The sequence below is a fragment of the Sus scrofa genome, chromosome 3 (assembly GCF_000003025.6).
Source record: "Sus scrofa isolate TJ Tabasco breed Duroc chromosome 3, Sscrofa11.1, whole genome shotgun sequence".
Taxonomy (NCBI): Eukaryota; Metazoa; Chordata; class Mammalia; order Artiodactyla; family Suidae; genus Sus; species Sus scrofa.
In genome coordinates this window covers 11,018,634-11,038,412 of record NC_010445.4, presented here as the reverse complement: position 1 = coordinate 11,038,412, position 19,779 = coordinate 11,018,634, and the positions used below count along the sequence as shown (strand labels likewise).

General features: G+C 48.3%; 1 protein-coding gene across 1 annotated transcript; it reads left to right on the top strand.

Moving 5' to 3' along the window:
• Positions 18,311-19,340, top strand: CLDN3 (claudin 3). Its single transcript, NM_001160075.1, is given in 2 exon segments — positions 18,311-18,797; positions 19,038-19,340. Coding segments are annotated over 2 exon segments (426 nt in total). The 5' UTR covers positions 18,311-18,452; the 3' UTR covers positions 19,119-19,340.

Sequence of the window (19,779 nt, the reverse complement as noted above, 5' to 3'; positions counted from 1 at the left end):
ACAAACCTGACTAGTATCCATGAGGACGCAGGTTCAATCCCTGGCCTCATTCAGTGATTTAAGGATCCGGCATTAACATGAGCTGTGGTGTAGGTCACAGATGTGGATCAGATCCAGCATTGCTGTGGCTCTGGCGTAGGCTGGTGGCTACAGCTCCTATTCGACCCCTAGCTGGGAACCTCCATATGCCACAGGTGTGGCTCTAAAAAGACCAAAAAGCAAAACAACAACAACAAAAAAAACTGGCATAATAAAAGATAATTTAAAAGTGTTTTTAAAATGAGCTATATGCGGAGTTCCTGTCGTTGCTCAGTGGTTAATGAATCTGACTAGGAACCATGAGGATCCCTGGCCTCACTCAGTGGGTTAAGGATCTGGCGTTGCCGTGAGCTGTGGTGTGGGTCGCAGACCCGGCTCCCATCTGACATTGCTGTGGCTCCGGTGTAGGCCGGCAGCTGTAGCTCTGATTAGACCCCTAGCCTGGGAACCTCCATGTGCCACAGGAGCAGCCCTAGAAAAGGCTAAAACACAAAAAGACCAAAAAAATTTAAGAAAAATTTAAATTTAAAAAAACAGAGAGAGCTATGTGCAACCTATATAACCAACAAATGGTTAGTGGTCAGAATATATAAAGAATTTCTATAAATTTATAAGGCAACTCCAAAAGAAAGCTAGGCAAAGGCATCCTGTAGTATAAACTGGAATGACTGATGACTATGTAAAGGGGTTCAATCTCATTAGCATCCAGATAAAGGGCACATGACAACAATGAGTTATCATGCCACATCTACAGAAGAACAAAAGTAAAAAGAAATACTACTACATGTCGGTGGAGATGTGTGGCATCAGAAACTCTTCAACAAGAGTTCCCGTTGTAGCTCAGCAGTTAACGAACCCGACTAGTATCCATAAGGACTTGGGTCCGATCCCTGGCCTCGCTCAGTGGGTTAAGGATCTGATCTGGTGTTGGTGTGAGCTGTGGTGTAGGTGGCAGACGTGGCTCAGATCCCTCATTGCTGTGGCTGTGGCGTAGGCCTGTGGCCACAGCTCGGCTTCAACCCCTAGCCTGGGAACTTCCATATGCCATGGGTGTGGCCCTAAAAAACAAAAAAACAAAAAAAAAAGAAAGAAACTCTCCCACATGTTGGAGGAAATGTTGGTTGGTGCAACTATTTTAAAGAATCATTTTGTAATATCTGGGAAGGTGGAATGATGTATGTACCTTGTGACCCGGCATTTCCACTTCCAGAGAAACTCTCAGGTATGTGTACCTGCAGGACAAGGATGTGTGTCACCTCTTGTTCGAATAGAAAAACAATTGGAAACCATTCCAGTGTTCACAAGAAGAGGAAGGTTATGATTGCTGACATAGTCACACAATGGAATACTAAACAATAATGAAAAAAATCAACGACGGACACGCACAACAGCATGAGGGGCCTCACACACCTGGTATTGAGTCAAGCCAGCAGCCGCTGTGATTCCGCTTATACAAAGGTCAAAAGCAAGCAAGAGTAATCAATAGTGACAGGAGTTAGAAAGCGGCCACCTCTGGGGAGACGGACCAGGATGGGACACCAGGAAACCGTCTGGGGTCAAGTAGACGCTCTATGTCTTGATTTGGGTTATGCGGTTTACACAAATGTGAAAATTTCATCCAGTTGTACCTTTAAGATCTGTGCATTTTAGGGACCTCACTGAATATATCTTATGCCTCAAAAAAAAAAAAATAGAAAAGAAAAGAGAAACTGTGTAGCAAAAGACAACCTAAAAATGGTAAGAGAGAAGCTGTAGTTTGGGAGAAGATATTTGCAACCATGAACCCAGCAAATGATTGGTACTGAGAACATATAGAGAAACTCGGTAAATCAATAGGAAAAGGACAAACATCCCGACAAAAAAACTAGGCAAACAGCATCGATAAGTAGCTCACAGATGAGAGCATTGAAACAAACAATAAATGAATGGAAAGATGGCCCTATGTCACTAAAAATCAAAGAAATGCAAATTAAAACAACAAGATGCCACCTGACACTCACAGAACTACAAAAAACAAGTCAGGGAGTTCCCATCATGGCTCAGTGGTTAACGACTCCGATTAGGAACCATGAGGTTGCGGGTTCGATCCCTGGCCTCGGTCAGTGGGTTAAGGATCCGGTGTTGCCGTGAGCTGTGGTGCAGGTCGAAGATGTGGCTCGGATCCCGAGTTGCTGTGGCTCTGGCATAAGCCGGGGACTACAGCTCCAATTCGACCCTTAGCCTGGGAACCTCCATATGCCACGGGAGCGGCCCTAGAAAAGGCAAAAAGACAAACAAACAAACAAAAAACAAGTTGGATGCTCCCAAGTGTTGGCAGATGTGTGTAGCAACAGGAACTCTCTAATGTACTGGAAGGAGAGTCTAATACTAGTAAACAATAATTTTAGAGAATCATTTGGCAATTTGGGGAATTCCACTTCTAGAGAAATTCATGCATATGTACCTCGAGGCATTTACAAGGTTGTGTTACATCTAAGTGGTAGTAGCAAAACAGCTGGAAATAATCCAAATGCTCATCAAGAGGAGAATGGAGAGAGTTCCCTGGTGGTTCAGTGGATTAAGGACCTGGCGTTGTCGCTGCTGTGGCTCGGGTTGCCATTGCCCTCATTCCCTTTGACTGTTCTTGTAGGAGTACAAGGAACCCAAAATGGTCAGGAGGTGCCCTCCCTTCCAGGGTAGTGAGCCTGTTATCATGCAGTCCCCCTGGAGGGCATTTCTCCTTTGGCAGGGTTCAGGAAACAAAATATATATATATATTTTTGGCTGCACCCATAGTGGAAGTTCCCAGGCCAGGGATTAAACGCATGCCACAGCAGCGACCCAAGCCACTGCAGTGACAACACCACATCCTTAAACCACTGCACCACAAGGGAACTCCAGGAAAAAAAATTCTTGAGAGTGGGTCACTTGGGGTACCTCAGGGAGATGCCACTTCTGCCCATCAGTCCCTGGGTCCACAAGGAACGCTGAGATCCTTGAGGCCTGAGGCAGCCTAGGCTGGTGTCACATTCACAAAGCATGATCTCGAAGAACAAAGGAACACGCACCCCACGCTTGCCTTTTGAAAGATGTTGAAGTTATTGAACCATGTGTTCTATGGCAACACAGGCAAAAACTGCCTTTCCTCTCCTCTCCTCGCACCCCAAAAGTGGTCCTACGCAGATCTCTAGAAGCTGCCCCCAAACCTCTCTTCCACTCTAAAAAGCTCTGTTCCTCCTCCGTCCATCTCAACACCTTATTACCTGTATCTTCATTGCCTTCCCCCCACCAAGCAATTCTTTCTCGTGCCCAGTAAGATGGGAGGGGGTGGAGGGAGTCTGGTACAATGACTGAATCCTCTCTAGCAGAGCAGGGGAGGAAAAAGTCTGACTGCACGTGTGTTCTGTCTACAGGAGAAACAGCACGAGGCATAGGAGCATTTGCAGGAGAGCAGCCCAACCTCCGCCGCGGTTGTCTCCCAGGTGGAACCACCACTTATCTTCAAAGGGTCATGTCATCCCCCTGCGAGGCCAGATGCTTCTAGATGGTGGGGTTCATGATAAAGCAGGGCTCCCCGGACGTCGCCCCATACTTCTTTCGCTGTAAGGCAGCTTCTAGATCAGAAGCAATAGGACAAGATTCGCCATCACAGCGTATGAAGCATGAGAAGGTTCATGCATTGTGGCACTGGCAGAAGCCCTTATGCAAATAAAACAAATCCAAGTCCCAAATATGCACCTATCAATGCCTGGGCAAATGGTTGATGTCCTTACGATAAGAGGAGTCTGGAGTGACGGGGGGTCACCTTCGCTTGGCTGGCCCCAAAGGAAGGACGATGCCATATTGGATTCGGGACTGGTGCTATTTTGCAGCCAGCGGGCACTGGGGTCAGCCTGGGTGAGAAAAAGCCCTGCTTGGCCCGCCTCCCTGCAACAGTGGCCTTCACAGTGGCAGCTTCACAGTGGCCTTCACAGTGGCACCTTCAGCAGCAAGGCGCTCCTTGGGGTTGGAGCTCAGAGTCAGGGCACAGAGTGCCATGGGACTGCCCTGGCAGGGGAAACGTGGCCTCTGCCAGTGATAAGGCAGGAGGCACGAAGGTTCAGTAACCTCTGATAGAGCCCTATCTTAAGTCAACCACTCTCTCCTTGGGCCTCAAAAGCTGCTTTGTTTAACTTTGTGCTGTTTGGATGAAGATATGATAAGGTCCCCAAGGTTTAAATAAACTTAGACGTCGACAGAGTCCATTACCCTCCCGGGGAAGGGAGGCTCAAAAGGGTGAGGACACAGCAGTGTGCAGGGGCTGGGAGCTGAGCTCTTGTCCCTCTCTCTCCTGCGGTGCCCCCAGCTCGATGCAACCCAGCATCCTTTGCGCTTCTTTCTTTTCCTTTTTCTCATTGTGGTTGCCTGTAGGGGACCCAGGGCCAGAACACTGACACATAGATGCTAAGCCAGGGGTCTCGAACTCAGGTGGTTACAGGGGCGGAGCAGGTAATGAAAATGTGTGCAGAGAGCCAGGTGGAGGACAAGAGATGGGGGCTTCCACTCCTGAGAAGATGTAGACATATGTGCCCTTCTTCCTTGTGCCAAGCACAGCTGAAACCCCTGGACTTTCTAGACAAAGGAGCATAAGAAGATTGACAGGCGGGAGTTCTGAGGCTCAGTGGGTTAAGGATCTGGTGTTGTCTTTGCAGCAGCCTGAGTGACTGCCCTGGCAAGCATTTAATCCCTGGTCCCTGGGAACTTTCACATGCTGCAGGCGCAGGCCAAAAAAAAAAAAAGAAAGAAAGAAAGAAAGAACATCGAAAGGTGAAGGGACCCACTCGGGACCTCTGGACCCAAAGGCACACAATGCCCTCCTCAACGCCATCCTGCTGGCTGCCCTCCAGCTCCTGTAAAGAGCCCCAGCTTTTCTATTCTTCTTTTATTCTTCCAGTCTTGGGCTTTTCTTTTCTTTTTTTCTTCCAGCTTTTTTTTTTTTTTTTTTTAATATATATGTACCTTTTTTTTTTTTTTTTTTTTTTTTTTGTAATTTTAGGGCCACTCCTGAGGCACATGGAGGTTCCCAGGCTAGGGGTCGAATCCGGGCTGCCGCTGCCAGATCCTTAACCCACTGAGTGAGGCCAGGGATCACCTCCTCATCCTCATGGATTCTAGCTGAGTTTAACTGCTGAGCCACGATGGGAACTCCTAAATGATTTTTACTCTTTCCATTTTTTCCTCCAGTTGTCTTGAGATACAGTTGAATTATGCAGCGTCTAAACTGAAAGTGTACAACATATGACTTACAACCTGAAATGATTATCCCAAAAGTTTTGTGAACACCTCTCATCTCATATAGATACAAAATCAAAGAAATAAGGGACAAAAGGTTTTCCTTGTGAGAAGAACTCAGGATTTAAGCACCTTTCATCTGTACCATACAGCGGCAATCATCATCTGTATCATGTGGTGCCTGACATCTCTGCGACTAATTTACCTGATAACTAGAAGTTCGTGTCTTCTGACCACCTGCTGCAAATTCGCTCTCCCTCATTCCTGCTCTGATACCCACACATCTGATCTCTTTTTCTCTGAGTTTGTTTGTTGAAATAGAATTGACCTGGAGTTCCTGTCGTGGCGCAATGGTTAACGAATCCGACTAGGAACCATGAGGTTGCGGGTTCGATCCCTGGCCTCACTTAGTGGGTTAAGGATCTGGCGTTGCCGTGAGCGGTGGTGTAGGTTGCAGACTCGGCTTGGATCCCACATTGCTGTGGCCGTGGTGTAGGCCAGCAGCTACAGCTCCGATTAGACCCCTAGCCTGGGAACCTCCATGTACTGCAGGAGCGGCCCTAAAAAGACAAAAAATATGTATATGTATTTATATATATAATTGACCTACACCACTGTATCAGTTCACGTTACACCATATAGTGATTCGGCATTTCTATACATTGCGAAATGAGCACGGTAATAGGTCTGGTTACCATGTGTTGCCGTATAAAGATACTACAGAGCTATTGACTGTATTCCCCACACTGTACATTTCATACCCGTGACTCATTTATTTTGCAACTGGACGTTTGTACCTCATAATCTTCCTCACCTATTTTTTTCCTCCCCCCACGCCCCTCCCTTCTGGCAACCACCTCTTTGCTCTTTGTATCTGTAACTGTTTCTGTTTTGCTCTGTCTGTTCCTTTGTCTTGTTTTTTAGATTCCACATACATGTGAAATCACACAGTATTTGTCTTTTCTGTCTGACTCGCTTCACTTAGAATAATACCCTTAGGGAGTTCCCGTCGTGGCGCAGAGGTTAACGAATCCGACTAGGAACCATGAGGTTGCGGGTTCGGTCCCTGCCCTTGCTCAGTGGGTTAAGGATCTGGCGTTGCCGTGAGCTGTGGTGTAGGTTGCAGACGCGGCTCGGATCCCGCGTTGCTGTGGCTCTGGCATAGGCAGGCGGCTACAGGTCTGATTAGACCCCTAGCCTGGGAACCTCCATGTGCCACAGGAGCGGCCCAAGAAAAGGCAAAAAGACAAAATATATATATATATATACATACATATATGTGTGTATATATATATATATAACTAAGATTGATGTCAAAGAACTTACTGCCTGTATTTTCTTCTAGAAGGTTTATGGTTTCAGGTCTTATATTTAAGTCTTCAATCTATTTTGAATTTATTTTTGTATACGGTATAAAAGTAGTCCAGTTTGATTCCTTCGCAATTAGCTGTTCAGTTTTTCCAACACCATTTATCAAAGAGGCTGTCTTTTCTCTATTGTATATTCCTGCCTCCTTTGTCATAGATTTATTGCTGTGGCTGTGGTGTAGGCTGGCAGCTACAGCTCCTATTAGACCCCTAGCCTGAGAACCTCCATGTGCCGCAAGAGCGGCCCAAGAAATGGCAAAAAGACAAAAATAAAAATAAAATAAGGGTCTGTGTTCGTGCCCATGCCCTGGGTTTTCCCTTTCCCTCATGTATGCCAAACATGGAACGGAAGAAATAGGCAACTAAGAGATACACTGGGCAAAGACCAAAAGAGTCCCAAGGAAAGCCTGCTTTCTCCAGTCAAAGGACCAGGAAAGGGGTAGCCAAGGGGGACAGAAAACTTTTGGACAAAAACCAGTCTCTCTCATCCCAACACTAGAGGAAAAACAGTGCACCCCACCATACAAACGTCACAATGGCCAGTGGGGAAACTAGACTCCCACGCTCCAGTGGTTGTGATGAAGCACCCCAACACCCCTGCCAAGGCGGTGTCACAACCCCCACCCCTCCCAGTGCCAGCGGAGACCTTCTACGTCTCGTCTTCCACAACCACCAGGTAGTAAAAAGATATCACACGTCCTCCCCACCAGGTTAGGTCAGAGGAGGTCACCGCCGCACCCCGTGCTGTCAGTGGAAATCACTGGGGAGCCAGAACCCCCATCCCTGTCCAGAAGTAATGTGGATCCACCTCTTCCCCTGCCCCAAGTGTCAATCAAAGCCAAGTGGGGAACCTGGACTCCTCTTTCTACCTGACAATATAAGGAAACCCCTCACCCTTCCACTACAGTGTTAAAATAAAACAGCACAAATAGAAGATTTAAATAAGAGCCAGACTCTAGGAATGTAATGCAGAAATGCCCACAATTCAACTGAAAATCATTCACATAATAAGAAGCAGCAAGATTTAGGGAGCTCCCATCGTGGCTCAGTGGTTAATGAATGCGACTAGGATCCATGAGGATGTGGGTTTGATCCCTGGCCTTGCTCAGTGGGTTAAGGATCTGGCATTGTCACTGCAGAAGCTCAGGTTGCTGCTGTGGCTTGGGTTCAATCCCTGGCCTGGGAACTTTCACACGCCATGGACTCCTCCTTGGGGGAAAAAAAAGATGCCACCATGGAGAGAGCCAAGGTGCTAGAAATCCCTGACAAAGAGACAATTTTAAACCAGCCATGATAAAAATGATCACCTGAGCATTTATGAATGCACTTGAAACAAATGAAAAATAGAAAAAAAAATAATATCTGAAACGAAAAGTTCAGTGGATGGGCCCAAGAGCACAAGTAAAGGGACAGATGAATCAGTAAACTGGAAGACAGAACAACAGAAATTACTCAATCTAAACAACAGAAAAAAGGGAGTTCCCATTGTGGTTCAGTAGGTTAAGAATCCAACTAGTATCCATGAGGATGTGGACTCAATCCCTGGCCTTGCTCAGTGGGTTAAGGATCCGGTGTTGCTGTGAGCTATGGTGTAGGTTGCAGATGCAGCTCCAATTTGACCCCTAGTCTGGGAACTTCTACATGCCGCAGGTGCAGCCTTAAAAATAAATAGATAAATAAATAGAAGATCCTATCGTGGCTCAGTGGTTAACGAACCCCACTAGTATCCTTCAGGATGTGGGTTCGATCCCTGGCCTCGCTCAGTGGGCTAAGGATCCAGAATTGCATTGCCATAAGCTGTGATGTAGGTCACAGACACAGCTCAGATCCCAAGTTGCTGTGGCTGTGGTGTAGGCTGGCAGCTGTAGCTCTGATTCCCTAGCCGGGGAACTCGAACTCCATATGTCGCAGTGTCGCCCTAAAAAGTGAAAGACAAATATATACATATACATATATATACACACACACACACACACATATTTATTTATTTATGTACATAAAATACAAAAGATTTTCCTCTCGAGTTTTCTAAATTAATTTTGACAGTTGACTCAAAAATTACAATACTGTCTGATGTAGTTCTAAATATAAAGAGAGGAAATGTTTAAGGCAAATGTATTATAAATGGGGGAGGGTGAAGCGACTTAAAAGGAGAAAAGATTTCTCTGATTCTCTTGAACAGGTAAAATGATGACATCGATAGTTTGTGATAAGTTATATACATATAATGTAATATCCAGAACAGTCACTAAAAAAGTTACATAAAGTGATACACTCAAAAAAACTATAAATAAATGGACATATTTCTTTTTTTTTTTTTCTTTTCTCTTTTTTTTGCAGGAGGGGGGCCTCACCTGCAGCAGGCAGAAGTTCCTGGGATCAAACCCATGTGCGATAGCAGTAACCCAAGCCACAGCAGTGCAAACACCATATCTTTAACCTGCTAAACCACCAGGAAACTCCTCAAAATGGATTTCAAAACTGTTCAAGTAACCCACAGGAAAGCAGAAAAAAGAAAACAGAAAAAATTTTAAAAACAGAGAAAACAAAAAGAAAAAAAAATAGAGTAAGCCTTAGCATATCAATAGTTACATTAAATGTAAGTAGTCTAAACAGAAGCATCACTCAGAAATATTGCAGTTTCGGTTCCAGACACCGCAATAAAGTGAATACACCATTAAGTGAGTCATACACATTTTTTTCTAGTTTCCCAGTGCATATAAAAGTCTTGCTTACACTCTACTGTAGTCAATTAATTGTGCAATAGCATTATGTCTTAAAAAAAAGTGTACATATCTTAATTTTAAAGTGCAAATGCAAAATGCTAACCAGCATGAGCCTCATGAGTCATAATCTTTTTGCAATAGTAACTTCAAAGATCACAAATCACCATAAGAAACATAATAATGATGAAAAAGTTTGAACCATTTCAAGAATTGCCAAAATGTGGAGTTCCCATTGCGGTGCAGTGGAAACGAATCTGACTAGGAACCATGAGGTTTCGGGTTTGATCCCTGGCCTCGCTCAGTGGGTTAAGGATCTAGCATTGCCGTGAGCTGTGGAGTAGGTCACGGACGTGGCTCAGATCCTGCATTGCTGTGGCTGTGGTGTAGGCTGGCAGTGGTAGCTCCAATTAGACCCCTAGCCTGGGAAACTCCGTATGCCATGGTAGTAGCCCTAAAAAGCAAAAATAAAAATAAAACAAAAAAATTATCGTAATGTGACACAGAGACACCAAGTGAGCAAGTGCCATTAAAAAAATGGTGCTGACAGATTGGCTCAATGTAGGGTTGCCAGAAAACTTCAACTTAAAAAAAACACAGTATCAGGAGTTCCCGTTGTGGCGCAGTGGTTAACGAATCCAACTAGGAACCATGAGGTTGCGGGTTCAGTCCCTGCCCTTGCTCAGTGGGTTAACGATCCGGCGTTGCCGTGAGCTGTGGTGTAGGTCGCAGACGTGGCTTGGATCCCAAGTTGCTGTGGCTCTGGCATAGGCAAGTGGCTACAGCTCCGATTCGACCCCTAGCCTGGGAACCTCCATATGCCTTGGGAGTGGCCCAAGAAATGCCAAAAGGACAAAAATAAAATAAAATAAAACACAGTATCAGAATTCCCTTATGACACAATGGGTTAAGGGTCCTTCGTCATCATTGCAGCAACTCAGGTCACTGCTGTGGCATGGATTTGATACCTGGGCTGGGAAATTCTGCATGACCCAGGAGTGGCCCACGAAATGTTAAAAATTAAAAAAAATAATTAAAAAATTAAAAAACACAGTATCTGTGAAGTGTAATAAAACAAGGTATGCCTGTGTACCAATTAAGAGAAATTATCAACATAGATTTTAAAATATGACCCAAATATATGCTGTGTTCAAATATAATGACACAGGCAGGGTAAATGGAAAAGGATATAGCAGGAAAACAATAATCAAAGGAAAGTAAAAGTGGCTATATTAATATAAGACAAACTAGACCTCAGAGCAACAAAAATTACCAGAGACAGAAGGACATTATGTAATGAAAAAAGGGTCAATTTGCCAAGAAGACTTCGCGATCCAAAATGTGTATGCATCACCAGATGACAAAGTTGAAAACTGTGATGCAAAAGCTGACATGACTGAGAGGACAAATAGACAAAACACAATTATGGTGGGAAACTTCCACCCTCCTCTTTCAATAATAGATGGACAAACTGGACAGAATGTAGTAAAAGTATAGAGCCCAGTGACACCATCAACAAACAGGATCTAATTAGCCTTTATAGAATACTCCGTTCAACAACAGCAGAGCACATATTCATTTAAAAAGCCTAAGTAGGAGTTCCCGTTGTGGCTCAGTAGGTTAAGAACAAGACCAGTATTCATGAGGATAAAGGTTCAATCCCTGGCCTCACTCAGTGGATTAAGGCTCCAACTTTGCCCTGAGCTGCAGTGTAGGTTGCACATGAGGCTAGGATCCTGTGTTGCTGTGGCTGTGGTGTAGGCAGGCAGCTGCAGCTCCAATTCAACCCCTAGCCTAGGAATTTCCATATGCTGCAGGTGTGGGCCCACCCAACAAAATCCTAGGTAGACTGCGTCCTGGGCCAAAAACAAACCTCAACATATTTAAATTAATTGAAATCATAGAGTATGCCCTCTGACCACAATGGAATGAAACTAGAAATCAATAAGAGAGTGACAACAGGAAAAGCTCCAAACACCTGGAAACTAAACAGCACATTTCTTGTTCTGTAGCTCAAAAGGAAGCCATAGGTCAAGGGAAATTTTTTCTTTCTTTTTTTTTTTTTTTTTTGGCCAGCCCGAGGCATATGGAGTTCCCAGGCCAGGGATAAGATCTGAGCCACAGTTTCGACCTAAGCTGCAGGGGGTGGCAATGCTGGATCCTTAACCCACTGTGCCGGGCAGGGGTCAAAGCTGTGTCCCAGCACTCCCAGGACACCACTGATCCCATTGTACCACAGAAGAAACTCCAAGGAACATTTTTTTCAAAAATGCGTTGAACTAAGTGAAAATGAAAATACAACCTATCAACATTGTACAATAGAGATAAAGCAGTGCTGAGAAATGTATAGCACTAAATACATACGTTGGAAAAGGGGAAAAGTTCCAAACCAATCATCTAAGCTCCCACATCAAGAATTTAGAAAAGGAGGCGCAAGTTAGCCCAAAGCAAACAGGAACAAGGAAATAAAAAAAGAAGAGCAGAAATCAAGGAAAGTGGAAATTGAGAAGATCAACAAAACAAAGGGCTAATTCTTCAGGGAAAAAAAAAAAACAACCAGTAAAAATGACAAACCTCCAGCTGACAAAGAATAACCAAAAGAAAGGCAGGAAAAGGGGAGAAGACAAAATTTACCCGTAGGAATGAAAAAGGAGCTACCATACAGACCCTACAGACATCAGAAGGATAAAAAAGAATATTATGAATGCACATAAATTCAACAACTTAGATGAAATGGTCTAATTTCTCAAAATACATGGTTACAACAATTCACCCAATATGAAACAGACAATTCAAACAGCCCTGTAAGTATTAAGTATTTGTAATTTTAAAATTCCCAGAAACCTGAAGTGCCCTGTTGGCGCAAGTAGGTTAAGGATCTGGCGTTGTCACTGCTGTGGCTTGGGTTGCTGCTTGGTGAAGTTTCAGTCCCTGGCTCAGGAACATCCACATGCCATGGGCATACCGAAAAGTAAAATTAAACTCCCGGAGTTCCTGCCATGACTCAGTGGAAATGAATCTGACTAGCATCCATGAAGATGCAGGTTCGTTCCCTGGCCTCGCTTAATTTAGGATCCGGTGGTGCTGTGAGCTGTAGTGTGGTTTGCAGATGAGGCTCAGATCTGGCATTGCTGTGGCCGTGGTGTAGGCCAGCATCTACAGCCCCAAACTGACCCCTAGCCTGCGAACCTCCATCTGCCGCCGCCACGGCCCTAAAAAGACAAAACAGAAGAAGAAGAAAAAAAAAAAAAAAAACTCCTGGAAAGTAATATCCAGGTCCTGTTTTCACTGGAGAATTCCTTTCTTTTTTCTGTGTGTGTGAAGCATATGGCTGTTCCCAGGCTAGGAGTTGAATCAAAGCTGCAGCTGCCAGGCTATGCCACAGCCATGGCAACCCTGGAATCCAAGCTGCCTCTGTGACCTACACCGCAGCTTGCAGCAATGCCACATCCTTAACCCACTGAGCGAGGCTGGGAATCCTACCCAAATCCTCATGGGTATTAGCCAGGTTCTTAATTGCTAAGCACAACGGGAACTCCCTTTCAATGGAGAATTCTATCGCAGTAGCTAAGGTTCTCCAGAGAAACAGAATAGAATATATGAGAAGATTTATTATGGGAATTGGCTCCTGCAGTTACAGGGGCCAAGGAATCCCATAATCTCCCATCCACAAGCTGAAGAACCAGGACAACCAATGGTACAATTTAGTACAAGTCCAAAGGCCTGAGGACCAGGAGTGCCCATGTCCAAGGGCAGGAAAAGACAGACATCCCACCTCAAGAAGAGAGATGGGAACTGGCCCTTCCTTCACCTTTTTGTTTAGCTCAGGCACCCGGCTGACCGGATGATGCCTGCTCACATTAATGAGGGGTCTCTTTACTCTGTCTTCTGAATTAAATGCTAATCTCTTCTAGAAACTCCCTCACAGACACACCCAGAAATAGTGCTTCACCGCTATCTGGGCATTATTTAGCCCAGCCAAGTTGATACGTAACATTAGCCATTGCATCTACTAAATTTTAAATAACAGTACAATTTCTGCATAATCTCTTCCAGAAAACAGAAGAGGGGGGACCATTTCCTAATAATTCATTCTATCTAATACTACCAGAATACCAAAGCCAGACAAACACAGTACAAAAATAGAAAACTTCAAAACAATATATCTTGGAGTTCCTGTCTTGGCTCAGCAGAAACGAACCCAACTAGTATCCATGAGGACACAGGTTCAATCCCTGGCGTCACTCAGTGGGTTAAGGATCCGGCATTGCAGTGAGCTGTGGTGTAGGTCGCAGATGCAGCTCGGATCTGGCGTTGCTGTGGCTGTGGCATAGGCCAGCATCTACAGCTCTGATTCAACTCCTAGCCTGGAAACCTCCATATGCCGTGGGAGTGGCTCTAAAAAGCAAAAAAGAAAAAGAAAAAAAGAAAGAAAAAGAATATTTCACAAAATATTAGCAAACACAGTTCAGCAATACAGGGGTTTCTATTGTGGCTCAGCGGGTTAAGAACGCGGTAAGGTGTCCATGAGCATGTGGGCTCTATTCTTGGCCTCAGTCAGTGGATTACGGATCCAGTGTCCCTGAAAGCTGCGTAGGTCACGGATGTGGCTTGGATTCAGCTTTGCTGTGACTGTGGCTTAGGCCAGCAACTGCAGCTTGGATTCTATCCCTAGCCAGGGAACTTCCATATGCCACAGGTGTGGCTGTAAAAAAGGGAAAAAAAGGGAGTTCCCATTGTGGCGCAGTGGTTAACAAATCCCACTAGGAACCATGAGGTTGCGGGTTCAAGCCCTGGCCTTGCTCAGCGGGTTAAGGATCCAGCATTGCCGTGAGCTGTGGTGTAGGTTGCAGAGGAGGCTCGGATCCCACATTGCTGTGGCTGTGGTGTAGGCCAGCAGCAACGTTTCCGATTAGACCCCTAGCCCGGGAACCTCCATATGCCGAGGGAGCGGCCCTAGAAAAGGCAAAAAGACAAAAAAAAAAAAAGGGGGAAAAAAAGGAAAGAAAAGAAAAAAAACTAAAAATATAGTTGCCATGTGATCCAGGAATCCCACAGCTGGATGTATATCCAGAAAAGATACATGCATTCCAGTGTTCACAGAATCACCATTTACAACAGCCAAGACATGGAAGTCCATTGACAGATGAATGGATAAAGAAGATGTGATATATATAATGGAATATTACTCATCCATAAAAAAGGATGAAATAATGCCACTTGCAGCAACATGGATGGAACCAGAGATTATCATGCTAAGTTAAATAAGTCAGAGGAAGATAAATATATGCTATTACCTATATGTGGAATCTAAAAAAGTGATATAGGAGTTCCCCCTGTGGCACAACGGGATCAGCAGTATCTTAGGAGCCCTGGGACGCAGGTTCGATCTCCAGTCTGGCACAGTGGGCTAAGGATCTGGCATTGCTGCAGCTGCTGCTCAGATCTGAACCCTGGCCCAGGAACTCCATATGCCTCAGGGTGGCCGAAAAAGAAAATAAATAAGTAAATAATATCAATGAACTCGTTTACAAAACGTAAACAGACTCAGACACAGGAAACAAACTTATGGTTACCAAAGGGGAAGGAGGGAAGGATAAATTAGGAGTTTGGGATTTGCAGACACAAACTACTGTATAAGAAACAGATAAACAACAAGGACCTACTGTGTAGCACAGGGAATTCCATTCAATATCGTGAATACGGTCTTTTTGACTCCAGCCATCCTTGTAGATGTGAGGTGGTATATCTTTGTGGTTTCAGTTTGCATTTCCCTAAAGACTAATGGTTTGGGACATTTTTAATGTGCACCTGATCATTTGTATCTCTTCCTTGTCTATTCAGATCCTTTGACTTTTTTTTTTTTTTTTTTTTTTTTTTTTTGTCTTTTTGCCTTTCCTAGGGCCGCCCCAAGGCTCATGGAGGTTCCCAGGCTAGGAGTTGAATGGGAGCTGTAGCCACTGGGCTACACCACAGCCATAGTGAAGCAGGGTCCGTGCCTTGTCTGCAACCTACACCACAGCTCACGGCAACGCCGGATCCTTAACCCACTGAGCAAGGCCAGGGATCGAACCCGCAACCTCACGGTTCCTAGTTGGATTCGTTAACCACTGAGCCACGACAGGAACTTCCTTTGACCATTTTTTAAGTTGGGTTACTTGTTTTTCTATTAGTGAGTTGTAAGGACCATGGTAGAGACTAAGCAAAAAGCTGATCGAAGCTCTTTGCCCAGAGCCAAAGTCTTATTTGCAGAGTGTCTGAAGTTTGGCCCTGGGGCACAAAGCTTTCTCTCCTGCTGAACTCATCTTCTCACAACTCTGCCCAGCAGGTCCACCTGACTCAGGCTCAGCAACAAGGCACCTCTTCCTGCCTGCCCCCCTGACCCAACTCAGAACAAACCCCTCTTCACAGGTGAGGAAACTGAGGCTCCAGGTGGAGAAGGACCTGCTCAAGTCACATGGCCAGTGTCGGTGGAGCTGGACTCCAACTCAAGTCTGTCCAACCAAACCCCACCACCACTTCGCTGCACAATTTCTCTGCACACCGGCTTGTCCGGCCCGGCTTGTTTTCTGGTTTGCAATACACTTTTGTGGCCTCCATTGTCATTCCAACCCGCTGAGGTGGGTCATGGAAACATCAGTTTCCTCATTTTGTTGAGGAGGGTACGGAGGTTAAGAGAGGGGACATGGCTTTCCTCAGCCTCGCGTAGCAAGAGCGAACTCACAGCACAACTAGCAGGAAGCCCACTCTCTGGCCAAAAGCATTTGTCTCGGGCCCCCACCCTAAACCCAGCCATACTGCCTGGGTCCTCTCTCTCCTAACCAAAAGCCACCCCACAAACCAGAAAACTGTAGCAGCCATCAGCCCACTGCCCTGGGCTTCCAGAACTTCCTCCAGGGCAGCCTCCACCCAGCACCAGCTGGGCCCTCTGGCCGGGCACTCCCAGCCCTGCCCAGCCCAGCCCAAGACCTTTGCCCCTGCAAGGAGTAGGACCCTGGTTTCTTCTGGCCCTGTTTACCTCACCCCAGGGCTTGGACACTTACAGAAGAGGACACAGGCTGCAGGCCTGTAATTTGAGAGATGTGGGGCAAACCAGAAAATCCCCTAGGCCCAGTCCTGTGAGGTTTCTCATCTCACCTCGAAGTGCCCCAGGTTGCTGCTAGATTCCAAAGTGCTCTGATTCAGGTAGCCCAGGAATGTCCCATTCTCACTCATTTACACCCGGAGGAGGGCACAGGGCAGGCAAGGTTGCAAGATGTCTCTCCTCCATTCAAGTCACTAGATGAGCTTTCTCTTGAGGACCCAGCACGGTTCTGGGCACTGGAGATAGTGCCGTGAATAAAACCAGCAGAAACCCTCGCCTACTGGGGGATATTCTGGATGTTCCAATGGCGCTAACATACTAGAGCGGAGAGAGAGGATAAAAAATAAATACCGTATAGAGTACGACAGCCAGTGTTAAATGATAAAGAGAATGTACTGCATGAAAAGGGGACAGAGGAGTTCCCGTCGTGGCGCAGTGGTTAACGAATCCGACTAGGAACCATGAGGTTGCAGGTTCGGTCCCTGCCCTTGCTCAGTGGGTTAACGATCCGGCGTTGCCGTGAGCTATGGTGTGGTTTGCAGACGCGGCTCGGATCCCAAGTTGCTGTGGCTCTGGCGTAGGCTGGTGGCTACAGCTCCCACTCGACCCCTAGCCTGGGAAACTCCATATGCCGCGGGAGCGGCCCAAGAAATAGCAAAAAAAAAAGACAAAAAAAAAAAAAGAGAAAAGAAAAGAAAAGGGGACAGACAGGACCCTGTGGGGTGAGTAGCTGTGATTTTAAATAGTTCGGGCAGGGAAGGCCGGGCTGGGAGCAAGAACCCAAAGATGGAAGGAGGGAGACATGTGATCATTGTCCCATGCAGAGAACACCACAAGGATGGGGTCCCTGAGGTGAGAGGTAGCAAGGGAGATGGAGGACAGAAGAGCCAAGTTCAAGGCCAGTGCTGTAGGGCTCTAAGCAGAGTGAGGGATAGCCCAGGTGTGGGGGCAAGGCGTCCCACTTTTGCCTGGATCAAATCTCTTTCACCGCCATTTCATTAAGGTCGAGCTAGGCACGGACTTCCTCGGGCCCAGCGGGAGGACTAGGGCTCAGCAGGGGAGGGGACTCAATGGGGGGGAGAGAGCAGTTCAGCTGAAGGGACCCAGGGTCTCCATGAGGGATAAAAGCTGATATTTGGGGCGGGGCTAGAGAATTTAAGTTCAACACAGGCTCAGGGATGACTGCTGGGCGCCTTTGCGGGTGGTCCCCGGTTTCTGAGCCCAGACGTCCGGGGCTGGCCGCCCCAGGGGCCTGGAACAGTCCGGGATCGTGCGCGGGGAGCTTTGCCTCAGAGGCTGGAGCGACCGAGCAGCAGGTGCGCAGCTGCCCGCTCCGGAAAACAGCCGCGGCCACGCCCACACTGGGCCCGCCCCGTCCGTGTGTGGATTCCCGGCAGCTGGCAGCGCCCCCTTCCACATACCTCCCGTGCCAAAGGCGCTGAAAATAGGGAGGTCGGTTAGGGAAGTGTTAAGTAGGTTGTGCTTTTCACCCCATTCCCGGGAGAATTCGTTCCCGAGCAGTGGGGGACCAGGAGCGAGGGGCGGGGGCTCAGGTCCCGGCCCCGCCCTCTCTTGGCACCCCCACCCCCGCGCCGAGAGCCACTCGTAGCCAAGTCCTTCCTCCCAGGGCGCCCAGTGAAGGTGGGAAGAGGGGCCACGTCACTGTCCCCAGGCCGGGGAGAGCGCGGCTCCGCCCCTCCCGCCCCCGCCGGAGTGCTGGGCCCGGATCGAAGACCAACCGGCCCCAGCCCAGGGCCAGCCCAGTCGCCGGCGCCCGCCTACAAAGCCACAAGCAGGTGCAGGCGCAGCCGCTGCGCGAGCGGGCAGAGCCGTTAGTGCGCGCGCGGTCCTCGTGTCCGTCTATCCGTCCGTCCGTCGGGGCGTCCATCCAGCGGCGCAGAGCCGTTCGCAACCAGGCCCCAGCGGCCCCGGCCCCTCGTCGTCCCGCACCCGGAGCTGCCCGGCCGAGCCGGCTTTGGAGCAGCAGCCATGTCCATGGGCCTGGAGATCGCGGGCACCTCGCTAGCCGTCATGGGCTGGCTGAGCACCATCGTGTGCTGCGCGCTGCCCATGTGGCGCGTCACGGCCTTCATCGGCAGCAGCATTATCACAGCGCAGATCACCTGGGAGGGCCTGTGGATGAACTGCGTGGTGCAGAGCACGGGCCAGATGCAGTGCAAAGTGTACGACTCTCTGCTGGCGCTGCCGCAGGACCTGCAGGCGGCCCGCGCCCTCATCGTCGTCGCCATCCTGCTGGCCGCCTTTGGGCTCCTTGTGGCGCTTGTGGGCGCCCAGTGCACCAACTGCGTGCAGGACGACACGGCCAAAGCCAAGATCACCATCGTGGCGGGCGTGCTCTTTCTGCTGGCCGCCTTGCTCACCCTCGTGCCGGTGTCCTGGTCGGCCAACACCATCATCCGGGACTTCTACAATCCCTTGGTGCCCGACGCGCAAAAGCGCGAGATGGGCTCCGCGCTGTACGTGGGCTGGGCGGCCGCCGCACTGCAGCTGCTGGGGGGCGCGCTGCTCTGCTGCTCGTGCCCGCCGAGAGAAAAGAAGTACACGCCCGCCAAGATCCTCTACTCCGCGCCGCGCTCCACCGTCGGGCCGGGCACCGGCACCGGCACGGCCTACGACCGCAAGGACTACGTATGAGGGGGCAGCCGCGGAGAGTCCCCACCACCCCCACGAGCTCGTGCGCCCACCAGTCCTCCGTGCGGCCTTGCATCCGAGACCAGTCCACCCAGATGCTAGGCAGCTCTCTCGCCGGACTGGGAGGGGCCCGCCCGGTGTCACCCTCCCCAGCTGCCACCCCTCCTCGGGCCGGGGAGCGGGATTGCGGAGCCCAGAGACCAGTCAGCACGGACCATGAAACCTCGCCCCTCTGGAGCGCGGGGCCGGGGTGACCGCCGCTACTTGCCTGCCCCGTCGGGCTGTGGCCTCAGAGCCCTCGCTGGGCAGGGACCCGCAGTCTTGAAAAGGGCCACTTGATATTTTTCAATAAAAACCTTTCGTTTTGCAGTTGCCGGCGCCTCCTTGTCCCGAGTGCCGACAGGCCTCCTCCGCCTTGCGGAGCGCCCCCGCCACGGTTGGCCTTGGCTGCATTCTGCTTTCCCGCCGCCCAATAGGAAGCTGAGAGAGGGCTAGTTTCGGTAGCTGAGAAAGTAGGGTTGTAAATGGGGCTGAGTGCTCGCTAGCCAGGTGGCCCTTTGACCTAGTCACTGGGGGTTCAGACGGGGAAGGCCCCATCTCTAGCGGCGGATGTGAGCGCTTCCAGGCACCGGGAAGAGGGAGGAGAGTTCAGGGACCCCCTTCT